Source organism: Sphaeramia orbicularis, chromosome 21 (assembly GCF_902148855.1).
Source record: "Sphaeramia orbicularis chromosome 21, fSphaOr1.1, whole genome shotgun sequence".
Lineage (NCBI taxonomy): Eukaryota > Metazoa > Chordata > Actinopteri > Kurtiformes > Apogonidae > Sphaeramia > Sphaeramia orbicularis.
This window is the reverse complement of record NC_043977.1, coordinates 19,909,916-19,926,436: the sequence shown is the minus strand read 5'-3', so window position 1 is coordinate 19,926,436 and position 16,521 is coordinate 19,909,916. Positions and strand designations below refer to the sequence as shown.

The window sequence follows — 16,521 nt, the reverse complement described above, 5'->3', positions numbered from 1 at the left end:
GAAGTCACATAGTAAATCAACTACAACGAGTAAAATTGTAGATTTTAACTTGTGTTTTCATGCTCTTATTTTTGGCAGATGGGTTACTGACTTATCTAGAAGGAAAGAAACAGCAGGGGAATGAACAGGGCGTGAAACCGATACTGCACAGTCTGGCTTCTTCTGGATTGACCAATGAGCTCTTCTCTGAATCTGCTCCGAAACTAACACAATGCAGAGAACTACATAACAAATGAATGCATGGCTTCAGAGCTGGAGCATTAATCCAAGACTTTATTTTATTTTATTTTATTTGCTTAATAAAGTAGATCCGCTAAACATAGAAAGCAGCAAATACATAATGATTTCTTGGCCACACAGGGAAAAAACTGGCACATATGTACATTTTGGACATACAAGGAAGTGCAGCAAACAATATATTACACAGGTACAGATTTTTAAAAAAAAAATAAAAATATTCAGAATTAATCAAAAAATACTCTGCATTCAAAAGTTATAATAACACAGGAAGGCTATAGAGCTACTTATCAAAACTAAAAGTGCTCATTATATGTATTCTGAGGTAATGATAATACGTTACTGTAATTATTGGTGTATTTTTTTTTATTTTTTTTATCATTAATGCATTACCATGTTATAGCATGTGATATCTGAGAGGATCAGCTGAGGCTAACTTTAAAGGAGTGATATTTAAATTTTTTTTTTTTTTTTTTAATGGAATTATGCATTTTAAAACATTTCCCTGTGGTCTACATAATCTGTAAATGCTATGCTTGGGTCTGAATTCTTCATTAATTCAACTCCACAGGTCCATCTTCAATCCTATTTCTGAGTAATGACACCGGATAGGTCTTTTTGAGCACTAGCCCTTTAAATGCAAATGAGCCACTTCAGGCTCCACCCCTTCTAGGTTGTCGACTGTACTTTGTCCCGTTCAGCCACTTCTGTTTGTTAATAAAACCAACAACTGAACATTTTAGAGAATCGGCTCAAAGTTTGGACATATTTTCAGTTTATACTACAACCACTGCTGCTGTTAAACAATTATGGCGTATTCGGAGAAATGTTCATCAGAAGTCTTGACTTTATATGTGCAAATGTCGTGACGTAACTAGTTATAAAACATGAAAAATTAAGCAGAAATCGAAACGGGTTGTAGAAATCCACTTGATTTTTGCTGGAATGAATATGACGATAGTTTTGCAGCACCTGGAGGGTTCAAATTCAAACTTTTTGAACTATTAGGGTCCAAATACACAAATAAATGTACCAAAGACTAATAAAAGTGGGTTTAACAAAATATGACCCCTTTAACAACTCTTATGTTTTGGATGTTTTTATGACTGCAGAAATCTTGCTAGATAATGATAAGTGCAGACAATATCATTATGTTAAGTTTCTATATTGTCACGTACAGGAGAAGTAGATCCTGTAAAGTTCAAGTGTTAGTTAAACATCACAGTGTTGAGGATGAATATCACTTTAACCTCATATATTTGTGAAAAGTGCTTAAGCATCATTTGCAGCAGCGTACATCTATGATTTAGCATCTTCTCTTCAGTCTTTTTCTGCTCAAGTGCTTTTAGTGCAACACAAATTCTGACATGAGCCTCAAAATAAGGCCACAAAACCTGCAGAAGGAGAGGCACATTCACAGCTTCAGCGGCGTAAAAATCAGAACTTCCTGTTGTGCAGCTCAGCAACCTGCCGTAAAGAGTCTCTTTGGGTCGAGTTCAGTCTAGTTTTACCGCTGACCTCTTGCCACTGAAGAGACTGAAGCGATCCGTGGCCGCTTACCACCTACAACCGAGAAAAAAACACCAAGAAAATGAAGGAAATTGCCAGTTGGTTAACCTTCCATTAAATTGTTTCTTATACGGGAGGCTGAGAGTGATGTTCTCACCGTGTGGTTGATGTCTGTCATAATCTGACTCGCTCTGTCCAGGTGAATGTTTAGGACAGTGGTCTCCACCCAGGCGTTATCTGTGTTCCTACAATCATCTACATAACCCTCAAACACCTAAAACGCAATAAGATATCAATTAAAGTTAAAATCATCAAGGAGTTCAACAGTATCAGTGAAGAAAAACATGTTATTGAACAAAAATCAGCATCTTAAATGAAAGAATTACATAATTTACCTTTATTCCTTCTGTTAATTTTGCTTGTAGTTTTTCATACAGTGTCTTTCCCATGATTCTCCTAAGAGTCACAGGTAGACGATCAGTCGAGTCCACCGCTCCCTGAGGGGTTCAGAATCACAACATACAGATTAGCCTGTGTATGTAAAAGGCTGTAAGTAGTATTTATGAGTTAAATATTCCAAAATGAAACCTCCTCGATATAACTCTTGGTTAAAAGACCTAATGTCTTTTCTTTACTTAGAGAAAATTAAATACAGTTTAAGAAAACAGTCTGATCTCTTTAACAAAACCTGGGGTCCTTTTCTCTCCTTTATTAACTCCATCCAGTCTTTGGACAACTAACAACCAACCAGATGGTTTCATGGAGCAAGCTTGGACTATTCCTTTCATGACTAAGATGATCATTAATGTCACTAAAATGTATGTTTTTACTTTTGTAAACACCCTCTGTCCCTTTAATGGTTTTATTTTAATTATTTTAATATATATATATATATATATGTATATATTTATACAGGGTGAGGAAGCAAAATTTACAATATTTTGAGCCAGGGATTGAAAGACAGTGTAAGACCAATAAGTTTATTGAAAGTCATGAGAATTTATTTGCCACAAGAAAATTTATATAATAGAAAATGTTTTTATTCTATGTGTCCTCCTTCTTTCTCAATAACTGCCTTCACACGCTTCCTGAAACTTGCGCAAGTGTTCCTCAAATATTCGGGTGACAACTTCTCCCATTCTTCTTTAATAGTATCTTCCAGACTTTCTCGTAATAGTTTTGCTCATACTCATTCTCTTCTTTACATTACAAACAGTCTTTATGGACACTCCAACTATTTTTGAAATCTCCTTTGGTGTGACGAGTGCGTTCAGCAAATCACACACTCTTTGACGTTTGCTTTCCTGATTACTCATATGGGCAAAAGTTTCTGAAAAGGTATGGATAATAGTGTTAGGTATGATTATGACATCAATATATGTTTGGTTTCAAAACAATTGACGTAGTGCCTGCTGAGAAAAAAACAACTAAATGTTCATTGTAGATTTTGCTTCCCCACCCTGTATGTGTATGTGAGTATATGTATATAAATGTGTATCTTTTTATTTTTATTGTTATTATCTTTCTATAAATTGTTATTATTTTTATTTTATTTATCTATTTGTGTATGGTTATCTATATAAGTATGAACATTTTCATTTTCATCAGTACTTTTGTGTTTTAATTGTGACATTTGAAATGCCCTATGTGTTGTTTTGTCCATCTGTTCATTTATGTTTATAAAAAAAAAACAAGTGTGTCATTCCTATTTTAAATATTGCATTGGTTTATAAGTTTGAAAGACACTCAATAAAAAATATATCTGAAAAAAAAAAAGTTCCAAAATAACCTAAAAGTACCATTAGTCTTTAGAATAAAGAGCTCAGACGTTCTGCCAAAGACCGCAATGTCGTGATATGAACTGAATAGTGACAGACTATTAGATTTCTGTGGCCACTAGAGGGAGTAGTGAGGCGCTCTGCTGGTCTCCCATGGCGAGGAACATAAACACCATAAGGTCTTCTACCAAAGTGTGAGAAAGTGACCAGATGTGATGAAAAGCACTAAGAAACAACTTTTAGAGTCAAGTGAAAAAAGCTCCAAACACTATTGTTGTTGTTTTCTCCACTGGACACAGCTGTAAATGAAAAGAATGGGGTTTGATATTGAAATAAGAGTGTTTCTTCTACACAGGTGAGTTTGATTATGAGGCTTATGAAGGTATAAAGTTACTATCTTTGCTTAGTTGTCATTTGTTGATTCACAGTTCAGACTAAACTGTGACAGTTCTGACCTTGTTTGGATGAGTCCAAACGGATCTTTAGTGCAGCTACTGACAACACAAACCGTACAGAAAACAGGTGATTTGTGGTTTCTGTCTAAGCTAATCTAATGGAGCTATAATGCAAACTATCAGCTGATGCAGCATTTGAAGATTATGAGGCACTGTTATTTTGATCGACTGTCAAAGTTGTGAAGAAGAAACCTTGATGATACCATAATACAGGTAAGTGTAAATAATGAGATTTATACTTTATTCAGTGAGTGTTCATTGAGTTGTTGTTGGTTTTGTACCTATAAGTATATTCTGGTACTGCTGTTGGGAGTGTTGAATATTAATAATAGATATCATTGCTGTCAGGTGGAAACCTCGTAAGTCCATTTTTGGTCTTTTTTTTGGTCATCAAACTATTCTATTGGTCAGTCTTCACGTTGGTTTGATGGTCTTAGAAATATTTAACCAATGAAAAGTGTTGAAAATATCTTGTGACTACATCTCTTAATGGCATTTATTTATTTAGAATATACAGTCATGGAAAAAATTATTAGACCATCAAAAGTCATCAGAAACAATGGTTATGTAATTAAGTACTAACTCCTGTGTGTATCATGTGACTAAAACAGACAGAAAAGAAAACATGGAATGCCTAAAAGCACTGGTTTTGGCAGTACAATTCCACAGCTATTGATGCAAGAACTTAAGTGATTTTGTTTGTTATCAAGAAAACCATGGAAAATGTCTAGATATCAGCTCTGAAATTAAACTCTTATGAGCTATTTTTGTTGTTATCATTATATTTGTCCAAACAAATGTACCTTTAGTTGTACCAGGCATTAAAATGAACAAGAAATTGAAGAAAACAAGGGGTGGTCTAATAATTTTTTTCCGTGACTGTACATCTTTTTTCCAGTTTCATGAAAAATAACCATTCTGGGCATAAGCGGTTTCCGCCCAGCAGCGATGATATATTCCCTTTAGACAAACAGGTAAACCACTTGGTTGTCCTCACCCCAGGTAAGGCCAACGTTTTCTGGCTCTCGTCCCTTAACGCCAGAAATTCCAAGACCGATCGCTCACTGTCTCGCCAGCTGAAAGAAAAAGGAAACAAATCCAACCAGATGTACGTCACGACATTAAATTCTTTGACTTTGGTTCACGTTGTAAAGAGGCGACCCACCGTGTGAGTACAAGGTCTACAGTCAGATTTGGACCCAGGCGGCTGAGAGCGCCTCGTCCCCTGATGCCCGTCCTGCCTGCTGGGTTTCTGATGACATGAAATCAGATACATAATAATCAGGACATGCTTGTAAGGTTACTATAAGTGCTATTTGATGCCTTGGGTATCTTATGTAGTACCATACCTGTAATTATCTAAAGCTTTAGATTCCGATCTGTAATGAAGAAGGAAGAAGCAGAGAGAGAAGTATGAGTCAACAGATATTATCATGATGACAACTTTTAATTTATATTGTGAAAGTAGCCAAAGGGGAATTAATGAAGAGTTAGGATAATAGTGGTTATATTATGATTGCTTATTGCAATTTATCCTCCTGAGACCCAGGAAATGTCAGCAAAGTATAAGCTTTTTTTTTTTTTTTTTTTTTTTTTTATTAAATAAGTGCCTATATAAGTGCCAGTTTTTTCAGATGCAGTTTTTTTTAAATATTTTTATGGAATGTCCTTTGTGGTGGACAGTTTTCTTTTCTTTTCTTTTTTTTGTATAAAGTTGTGAAACTCTCATCCACAAATGTGGACAGAAAACCCATAGCTGGGTCTTAGGAGGATACATCAAATATACTGAAGATTTACATACTTACACACATTCCTATGATTAATATGTGTACGGCTTTTGGTTGGCAACAATCATTTAGGAATTAAATGTTTCCTCTAAGGCTTTCAAAGACTGAAGTAACAAATGGTGCCAGGCACAACAAACCCCGCCCCTCACACATATTTCGCCCATTATAAGTAAATGGAAAGATTTTAAAAATTCATAAAAAATTTGAACTTTGACCTACTGTTCCCAAAATGTAATGAGATCCATTCTGGATCACTGGCAATCTATAAACCCAATTTGGTATGAATTCAACAAATACTTTTGCTGCTACAGACATGTGAAATTTTGCCCATTATAAGTAAACTGGGAAAAAAAAAGACTTAAAAAATGTATAAAAAATTTAAACTTTGACCTACTTTTCCAAAAATATAATGACATCTGTTCTGGGTTGCTGGCAATGTAGAATCCAAATTTGGTATGAATTCACTCAATAGTTTTGCTGCTACAGACATTTAAAATTTTGCCCATTATAAGTAAATGGGGAAAAAAAGATTTAAAAAATTCATAAAAAAATTGTAACTTTGACTTACTTTTCCCAAAATGTAATGGTATATATTCTGGGTCACTGGGAATCTATAAACCAAATTTGGTATGAATTCAACCAATAGTTTTACTGCTAGAATGTTAACAAACAAACAAACAAACAAACTGAACCAAAAACTATACCCCTTGCCTCCCCTTCAGGAGGTGGGGTAAATATGACACAAAATGAAAAAAAACAGACTTATGCTTGAAACATACCCATCTACTTGTTCCTCATTGTCTTCAGAGGCGTAATAAGGTGGCATATACGAGCTGAACCCAACCTATACAGAAACAAATGGGTGTAATGAATCCAAACTGGTGTTTTTATCCAGCAGTTATCAGAAGGGGATGTGTAAATGTAAATACCTCCCATGGCACCTTCTCCTCAGGCACAGGGAAGCGTGTGATTTTGCTGTCCGGGTAGTGGAACTGTCGGGCGTTCACGTGATAGCCGTCGTCTCTCTCCGATGCATTTGTTAAAATGTCGGGGGATTCGTCAGTTATCGTCACTACAGCAGAGGACACAAAAAAGTGGGAGAGAAAAGTATGCAACAACTAGTATTTGCAAGAATATGAACAGAAATTGTTTGTTAATAATAATAATTTCAAAAAAATAACTGAGGGATTTAGTTGCTGACTCAGTGGTGTTTCTTTTGCTCCAAGACCCTGTGATTTCAGTGTGTCCATAATCCACTGCAGGGCTTTGGCTGAGTGGACGACCTGACCAGACAAAACAAAACTGGGTCAAATACTTGAAATCACTGCTTATAAAATGTGAAAGATGAGTCTTTTTTTTTTTTTTTTTACAAGCGACATCTGGAGCAAAATTTCACATGGCTGCTTCTGTAAGTGTGTCATTTCTTTGCTCCCACAGGATAAAATGAGACGTAACAAACACAGGTGCATAAATCAGGTCACAACCTGCTCCTCGAGTCGCGCAAGTCTTTTCACCAAAGCAGCCGAATCCGACTCCTCTTCCCTCTCCAAGCGATCGTTGATGGTCGTGACCCTTTAGGACATAAAACAACAAAATGTGGACATCGGTTTAAGACAGTAGGATGGTGTAAAATCTGTTTGTCCAGCCAAATAAGGACAGCTGAGGACAAATGTTATGGAAGGTTTTTATAGATTATTTTCCATACGACACACTGAGGAATAATAAGCATTTTATAAGCTTCAAAGACTTGTATTGATCAAATTTATGCAAAGAGTTAATTTGTGGGGTGTCTTGTGGTACATTTGGTAGAGTACATCCCATAATGCACTGGGCTTTGTCATAGTGACTGGGGTTTGACACCTAGTCCAAGTCATCCCATCTTTTCTCTCTTATAAAAGAAAAAATGTTAAAACAAAAAACAAAACCTTAAAAGACTGAGCCAGTTTATGCATCTGTCAAAACTTTTGGCCACAACTGCAAAAGAAATCAATGTCTTAAAGCTATACCGTATGATGTGGCATTTTTACACTTTTCTTTTGTCATCTTTAAATGCTCCTAATAAGTGTGTGTCAAACTAAAATGTAAAAGAAATCCACCAGGTATTGAAACTCAAAAATGTTTAATTCTCATATATTTCTAATAAAAGTCTGACCAGTCATTTTAGTCGGTCCGAATAAAATAATTGGCCGAACCTGACTGAGCCTCCTGTCAATCATCCTTTACGGCCGTCCAGCATCCGATCCATTATCTCCGTCTCACATCCGATATGTGTCCCTCTGAATCTGACGCTTCACTGGCGCTGCTCCTCCTGTCACTGACCACAGTCTACTGTCTAGGATGTGTTTGGATAGAACTGACATGCATATGTGGAAGGGATTAAATGGATTTATGAACAGAAACGATAACTGAGGGGCACAAACGGGAGTCTGATGAATGAAGGATGGAGATCAAAGTCCGGAAGTCAGCTGTACTGGACTGAACAGGTCTGCATAAAGCTCAGCTTTTATGACTGTGGGACTCATACAGGTACATGTACATGGTGTCACACAATGTAGGATGATAATTGTATGGACTATGAAACTTCAAATGTCTACGGAAAATTCGCGGAGGCCGCGCATTCACAGTGCGCGCGCCCATCCCCTGGGCACTGCAGTGAAGACCCTGACCCAGTACTGCACAGACCAGGTCTACTGATGGAACAGGAGCCGCGGGCCCGCGGCAGGTGGATGATGCATCTGATTACTGAGGGAGGGGTCCGCGGACATGCCAAAACGGACCGGACCTCCACCTCTGCTTCCTCCTTCGTTTCCATCGCGCATCAGGAGAGGAGGAGAGAGGAGGAGGAGCCTCAGAGCTCAGGCAGAGGGAAGGGGGCGGGACTTTGGAGGGAGGCGGGTTGTTCATGTTCAAACTTTTACTAAGTGCTGTGAGAAATGCCACATCGGTAGGTATAGCTTTAACACTGGATTAAAGTCTACACCATCCACACTGCTTTATTATGCCATAAGAGTTATTTACGCTCCATTTATGTCAATTTTTTGTCATAAAATACAGGACACTTTTAACTCTAAAAGAACAATTTCAGAAAACTAATATCTGACTACAATCAGAGTTTAGCACTAACTAGTTATTATGAATCAGCTACAGTTAACGAAAAATGTAACTGTAAGTAATGCAAGTTAATTCCTAATCAAAATTTTGGTGATTACATTATATCCCATTTAACCCATAAAGACCCAAACATCCATCACTGACTTAAACCATCTACTGATCTAAACTGTTTAATACCTGCTGATGTCATACCCGCAGCCAGACGTTAGTCTGGTCTCGTCTGTCTTTTATGTTTTGTTTGTCGTTTCCTGTTTTATTTTGTTAAGTTTCCCTCATCTGTCTTGTCTGTCGTCTTTACTTCCTGTTCTCTGTTCTCCCTGACCTCTTACCTGATTACCTGTCTCCGCCCTGATTTGCTCCACCTGTGTCTAGTTGTCTTCCCTCCCTTTTGTGTATTTAAACCCTGTCCTTTCCCCTTGTCAGTCGCCAGTTTGTAACTCTTGTAGTTCTAACCAGCGGTTTGACCTCGTTTGTTTGTTTTGTCTGCCTGTTGTGACCCTTTTTGGATTCCTCGGTTTTTTGCCTTCTGCCTGCTCCCTGTCGGTTTTGTCTGCCTCATCTGGTTTCCTGGTTTCGATCTTCTCGCCCTGACTTTTTGGTACGTGAGTATTTGTCTAGCCCTTATGTCCTGTTGCCTGAGTGATAGCCTGCCTGTGCATGACCTGTTTCCGTCCCTGACCTCCCTTTGCTTTTCCCCAGTTGGGAAAAATACCCCAAACGCCGCTCGGGGAGACGGGCTGCTGCCCTCAAACCGGAGGACGAATCAGAGGAGGATTTCTCCTACCATTATCCTCAAGATTCTGTCACTATTATTACTCTTACACTTTTGTGTAACTAATAAACCTTTTGAACCTTATTTTTGTGTCCGAGTTCCTGCATTTGGATTCAGTGTTTGTACTAACGCCTTCACAGCTGATCCATTAATCCTATCAATGCACGTAAATAATTGGTGCAAAATGCAATTTCTCAGCTATAAATTATAATCAGATATGACCCATTTGGACGTTTAGAGGCTCGGTAGTTACCGTGGAAACACCGTCATCTTCTACAACATTGATTCACTAGTAAAACCCATGGAGTTGGATCAATGACAGTGGATGTACACACTGGGTTTATGTTCAGTCAATGATATATTTTAATGGAAAAGTCACTTTTCCTGTATTTTTTTTCCATTTTTGATATAATAACCCTCAACTTTAATCTGAGCTTTTATGAACATGTACATGATCACTGAATTAAATACAGGAAAATACCTGATGTATACTGATAAAATACAAAATAAAGAGGATACTATTATAAATAAATGGTGATAAACTGACTTAAGAAAGGTTAGATATAGAGAAAATTTCATTTGGGAAGTGACAAAAAAAGCAATGCTGGGTCTTTATGGGTTACATTTTTTTTGTAACATATCTTATGTAGTTTATATTCAATGTGTTGCAGTATGTCCATTTTTTATGTCTATTTTTGAAGTCTTGTCAGAGTTTACTGTTTGTGGTCTATCTAATGACTTGTTTTGTTGATTGTACTTTAAAATGATTTACTTTCAAGTTATATTGAACAATTTTTAATGATAAGTTTAATATTAATCAGTGCTGCCTTTCAGTGGTGGCCAAAAGTTTAGCAAATGGCATAAATTGCATAAATGTGTTTCATTTTGCCTATAAAGTTAGGAATTATTATGAATTAGGAAATGCTTATAATTGTTCTTCAATGTACCTAAGAATCATACATGAAAAAAGTCTTCTGAAAACAAAATGTGTCACTGCCAAAGCTTAAAATAGTTCAATGATGTGCTAGGTTTTAACAGGGTAAGTGGTAATCTTTAGCGTTCCAATCACCGTCTACGTCTGAGCTGCTCATGACTCATTCTGAGCTCAAATAGGGGTCACACATCAGGACCACTGCCCTTGTTATGCGCAGTGGTCTTGCTGAGTTAACTTCCTGTGATTTTACTTTTGGGCCGTGTCCAGGATGCGACGCTCCATGCTCTGGATCTGTTCCTGCTGCGTCGTCTGCAGATATCTGTCCTTCATTAAGGCCTCCCAGGACAACAGCTCCTCCTCCTCCGTCTGAGGAAGCTCATTTTCTAAAAAAAGAAAATAAAGAAGTAAACAGGGCATTAAGCAGTAAAATACAGCCTGCGTTTAAACATGAGGCTTACACAGAGTAGATACAGCTGCTGTTAAACTAGACAAAAAAGTGATTTAACTAGACATAAAAAACATTTTAGGAGTAAATACATATTTATTCTCTGCACTATGGGGCCAAATTTCACATAATATGACATAAAACAGTGTCTAAAAACTGTTCCATCAGCTCAAGAGCAAGTAATTGTGATGAGTCAAAATAGTAGACAAATCCATTTAAAGTGCCTCAATTCTTTAAAAACCATCAATATTTGGCACCAGTGGAACTAAATAAGCAATGCTCACTGAACTCGTTGCTTCGCTCTGCAGGCTTTCGTAGCACGATGCTCCTAATGAAGAGGTAAAGATGGCTGAGGATGATGAAAGGTGGAGGAGCAGCAGGGCGGCTGTGGTACTCCTTAATGAGCTCATATCTCTGGAACTTCCATATTCTGTCTGTGTTATCCTGGACCTCCTGGAAGGTGAAGCTGTGCAGAAACGAATGGAAGGCTGTATGAGTTTGACATGTCTTCCTCAAACCAACAGAGAAAACATCAGCGTGGTAGAATTACAGTCGCGGAAAAAATTATTAGACCATCGAAAGTCATCAAAAACAATGGTAATGGACACAACATATACGTGAATCCACAGAGAAATCACCTCTGACTTATTGAAAGTTTGGTTAATGCACTAAATACTATAATCTGTCAAATTTATTTATTTTATTTATTTATTTTACCAGGTAAGTTAGTTGAGAACATTTATATAGTCGCGGAATAAATTATTAGACCATCCAAAGTCATCAAAAACAATGGTTATGCAATCAAGTACTAACTCCTGTGTGTATCATGTGACTAAAAAAGACAGAAAAGAAAACATGGAATGCCTAAAAGCACTGTTTTTGTCAGTGCAATGGCATAGCTATGGATGTAAGAACTTAAGTGATTGTGGTTATTATCAAGAAAACATGGAAAATGGATAGATATCAGCTCTGAAATTAAACTCTTCAGAGCTATTTTTGTTGTTGTCATTATATTTGTCCAAAAAAATGTACCTTCAGTTGTACCAGGCATTAAAATGAACAAGAAATTGAAGAAAACAAGGAGTGGTCTAATAATTTTTTCTGTAGAGCAGACGAGGACTCACTTGAAGATGGCTATGAGCAGATTGAGCAGCAGTATGTTGGCAAAGAGTAAGTAAACACAAAGCATGATGATAGTGAGCCACTCGGGAAAGGCAGGTGTTTGGTTTTCATTCAAGACAGGACACTTGGGCTTCAGAGGATCAGTTCCATTCATGCTGCAGGAGTCTATGTCAAAAGCAGCATCTGCAGAGGGAGGAAACATCCAGTTTAGTCACATTACAAGACAAACTCACCACCTACTATAATCCAAATAGCAATAAGTCTGATGGAGTTATCAAACCAAAATGCTTAATAACATTGTAAAAAATCATTTAAAAGACGCCTATTCCACCTCTGGGAAATATTTTCATAAGAAAGTTCAACATATATACTGTCTTAAAAGTTAATTTTGAGTTTATATGCAGTGATTTGAGTCAGATTTTCACATCCCTGTTGTAAAACTTACATATACAATCCCATTTGGCAGTAAAATATTTTTCTGACCATGAACAAATATGAATATTGTCAAACTCAAATATCACTCTACATATTGATACTGCAGGGAAGGAACATGTTTCTTCGAGTGACTTTAAAGGTTCAACTTAATAGTGGTGAAGTTTTAAACTGCAACCGACTGAATGAAAGTGAATGGCCCTCATCAGACTCAGTGTTTATTTTGTCTTTTCTGGACAATTAGAACTCTGATCCACATTCAAAGAAAGTAAGAGAAGAAGAGGAAGTCTGTTCAAGGCCTCCAAAATTAAATCAATGCAGTATCTTGTATCTTCAGTATCTTAAAGTTATAATACCACTGACGGCCACTGGGGTTCAAAGAGCTCTGGCTCCCCTAGACTTACATTGAACTTCTCTAAAAATGTTCTGTCAGTCATGTTTTTCCAGGACACGTTCTGATTTCATTGGAATCTCTAATACATGACCTGGTCCATGTGTAAGTTAGGTTTTAGCAATAGCTCATCCATGACCCGTTACAGCTACACCCTTTTTGTCCAAATATGGTCAGTTTCAGCTTAAGGTTCAAGGCTCTACGTTACTTTATTTGTACCCATGTGTACATTTGTTTTGCAGACGAGGTGATTGCTTTTGGCATTACAGCAAGACATACATTAAACCTGTTAGGCAGGTACTTGATCGAGCTTCCAGACAGGACAAAAAGTGCTCAGTGTTCCACCATTCATCAGAATAGCAGCATGGATAAGTAAAAGAATAAAATAAATAAATAAGATCAAATAAATAAAACAAGATGCAATAAAACACAATAAAAACCTCAAGAAGATAAAAACAGTCTGGGATAAAAAAAAACAGGATAAGAACATAAAATTAAAAAAATTGAAATCACAATAATAATAAATAGAACAAAGAAATAGAATAACTACCTAAAATAAGTTAATAAAGTGCAATGTCAGTATTTCTTATTGAGCTCAGTGATATCAACAGGAACAAAGCTGTTTTTATAACACTGTGTCCTGCACCTTGGGACTAAAAACCTCCGTCCAGAGGAAAGGAGTTGAAATTCACCTTGTAAAGGATGGGAGTCATTATTAAGAACTGATGAAGCCATCCTCTGTACCTGTTAGTGTACAGGGAGGCGGGACAAGACTGGGACTCACCAATCAGGTGAGTGGACCATCTGACTATTTGATTCAGTGAGTTTCTCTCTGCAACTGAGGTCTGACCAAAAAAAAAAGCCAAAAAAAAAAAAAAAAAAAAAGCCAACGTGGTGATGACAAAATCACAAACTACTGGCTTCAAATGACAATTCAGAAACTAATGCATAACATTACTGTTGCTTCATCCATTAATTTTATAAACTGTGGCTCAAATGTCAGTGCAACTTAGCAACTTCATGAAAGGCAACATCCTTCTGTAGAGATAAACAACTAATTTTTAGATCATTTGTATTTTCTCTGCAATTATACACTAATGAAAATACTATTAAACACACTGTATTCCCGCTAAATCTTACACACTGGACGATTAAATTAAATACTAGTGGCAAATCCACTCACTATCGATATTTTCTGGAAAATTCCCAAAAATGGTGAGGTATGGCTCATAAACTGCCCCGCGGATGATCCAGTCCAGCCGATTGTCATTGTGGATGAGGATGCCTTGTTTGGCCACACCGTAGGCCACCACCCAGATACTCAGCAGGAACATAAAGAAGAACATATCCATCATCTGGAGAACGGGAAAGACATGAGTCAGTATCTAGAAACACTGATAAAAGTAGATGAAGCTGAAAACTCTTCATGATCACTGAAGTAACTGATCGCTTAAGATGCTGAATTGACTTAAGACCAGCAGCAGCACATTTTTATTAAATACAAAGACCGCATTTCATCTACAGAAACCAGATGGAGGTCCAGTGAAGCAGAAGCCTCTTTTTTTCTATTAGATAAAAGGTGTTGTGGAGCGTAACGTTATGTGCTCTGCAGTTGCTCCCACATTACATCAGGTCAGCATTTGTTATGTCTGTACGGTACATAACCCTTATGTATGCGCTCACCATTCTCTTCACTATAATGATTTTGGGTCCCAGGGTTCTGCTGATAGTGAAAATGGCCATGAGACGGAGGCAGAAGACCACAAAGTCGATGCAGAGGAGGACTTTACCTGCATAGAACAGCTCAGTGGTCAGCCTAAAACAGAAAAGACTGGTGAATCACTGAAGCCAGAGTTTCCTTGGACTAAATTATGAGTCTTGGAGAGAAGGAAAATTACCGAAAAACAAGGCCAATAATGAAGAGGACAATGGACAAAACATCTAAAATATTCCACAGGTCGTTGATGTACATTGTGGCTTTCTTACGGAACCCGAAGCCATCACGATCATGAAATAGCTGCAATAGAAGACACACATAAATACTGTCAGATCGGGGTTTTTGTGTAGCAATGTAAGACCTTTTCTATCAGTTATATTTGCCAGGAGCCAGCCCTCGGGGTGTCTTCTGAAACCTTTTCCCACTATTATTTCCTGTTAGCCTTAACCTTGGGCTATCACATGTTGATATTAAATAACCCAACCCAGGGCTGCTTGGCCTCAGAGGCTGGAAAATCTAAAGGCTTGTGGAAATGATGAAGAGAGTAACACGTACAAATAAGAAATTTTGGCAGAAAGGAAAGTAAAAGGCAAAAAAGTTACTCTTCTTAACCCATAAAGACCCAGTGATACTTTTGTGGCAGTTCCCAAATGTATTATTCTCTCTGTTTTAACCATTCTTAAGCGACTGATCACCACTTATTCTAATATTGTCCTCTGGATTTTGCTTTTTTCAGTGAAAATCAGGTATTTTACTATATTTAATTCACTGATCATAAAGATGATCATAAAAAGCTCAAATTAAAGTTGAGTCATTATATCAAAAACAGAGAAAACTGCAGAATTTTGTTTTTTTTGGGGGGGCAAAATCTACCATTAACTGAACATAAACCCAGTGTGTCCATCCACTGTCACTGATCCAACTCCATGGGTTTTACTGGTGAATCAATGCTGTAGAAGATGACAGTGTTTCCACATTTACAACAAAGCTTCTGAACATCCAAATGGGTCATATCTGATGACCATGAAAAGATGACAAACGGCATTTTGCACCCATCATTTACATGTATTAATAGGATTAGTGCAGTGTTTTTCAACCTTGGGGTTGGAACCCCATGTGGGGTCCCCAGGAATTCAAATGGGGTCGCCTGAAATGTCTAGTAATTGATAAAAATTAAAAAATTAAAAAAAAAAAAAACTTACTAATAAAAAATATAAGGTGAGTTGACAGAGACAATCACAATACATAAAAGACATGACAAACTGTGAAGCTGAAACTGAAGCACTGTGGTACTGTTTATCTTTCAAATGTTCATTGTGGTCAGTTTCAGATGCTGCAGCTCTTTCATAATTCATAGTTTGAGTTATTGTTTGTTCAGTATTAATTGTCAGCCTTGTAAATCCAAGCTGGACTGACACAGTACATATCCTGACCAAGGAAAATCAAATTCTCACCTTGTGCAGTAATCTACACCTGACTTTCCTGCCTCTGTCCATAATAATATACATTATATAGACTAAATGTCGTCTAAAATTAACATTCATTTTGGAGATTATGTGGGGCTGATAAAGCTGACCATTTCCATGTATTCTGGAGTTGTCCTTTCATTGGTAGTTACTGGCAGGAGCTTAAGAATTGTATGGAAAAAGTACTGAAGGTCGACCTTCCATGTACATTTGAGGTACTATATCTGGGGAAACTGGACATAAACTTTTCTAGATCTGGGGACAAACATATTTATAGAATAATGCTGATTGCAAGCAAAAAAGCAATTACCAGAAAATGGATGAAGAATGAGGTACCTAAGGTTGAGGACTGGGTTGAGGTAATA

General features: G+C 37.2%; 1 protein-coding gene across 1 annotated transcript in view; it reads right to left on the bottom strand.

The window, feature by feature from the left end:
• Window positions 1-1,296: 1,296 nt before the first annotated feature.
• trpm2 (transient receptor potential cation channel, subfamily M, member 2) overlaps window positions 1,297-16,521 on the bottom strand; it is a 59,513-nt gene continuing 44,288 nt past the window's right edge. The window contains exons 19-34 of the mRNA XM_030125530.1: window positions 14,872-14,990; window positions 14,657-14,789; window positions 14,157-14,328; window positions 12,153-12,333; window positions 11,313-11,494; window positions 10,834-10,966; window positions 7,251-7,338; window positions 6,968-7,049; window positions 6,696-6,838; window positions 6,546-6,610; window positions 5,329-5,358; window positions 5,145-5,231; window positions 4,977-5,055; window positions 2,142-2,243; window positions 1,904-2,020; window positions 1,297-1,800 (exon numbers count right to left, since the gene is read on the bottom strand). Of these exons, the coding sequence (XP_029981390.1) occupies window positions 1,675-1,800; window positions 1,904-2,020; window positions 2,142-2,243; window positions 4,977-5,055; window positions 5,145-5,231; window positions 5,329-5,358; window positions 6,546-6,610; window positions 6,696-6,838; window positions 6,968-7,049; window positions 7,251-7,338; window positions 10,834-10,966; window positions 11,313-11,494; window positions 12,153-12,333; window positions 14,157-14,328; window positions 14,657-14,789; window positions 14,872-14,990 (1,839 nt within the window). The 3' untranslated portion in view covers window positions 1,297-1,674. The remainder of the gene's footprint in view (window positions 1,801-1,903; window positions 2,021-2,141; window positions 2,244-4,976; window positions 5,056-5,144; window positions 5,232-5,328; window positions 5,359-6,545; window positions 6,611-6,695; window positions 6,839-6,967; window positions 7,050-7,250; window positions 7,339-10,833; window positions 10,967-11,312; window positions 11,495-12,152; window positions 12,334-14,156; window positions 14,329-14,656; window positions 14,790-14,871; window positions 14,991-16,521) is intronic.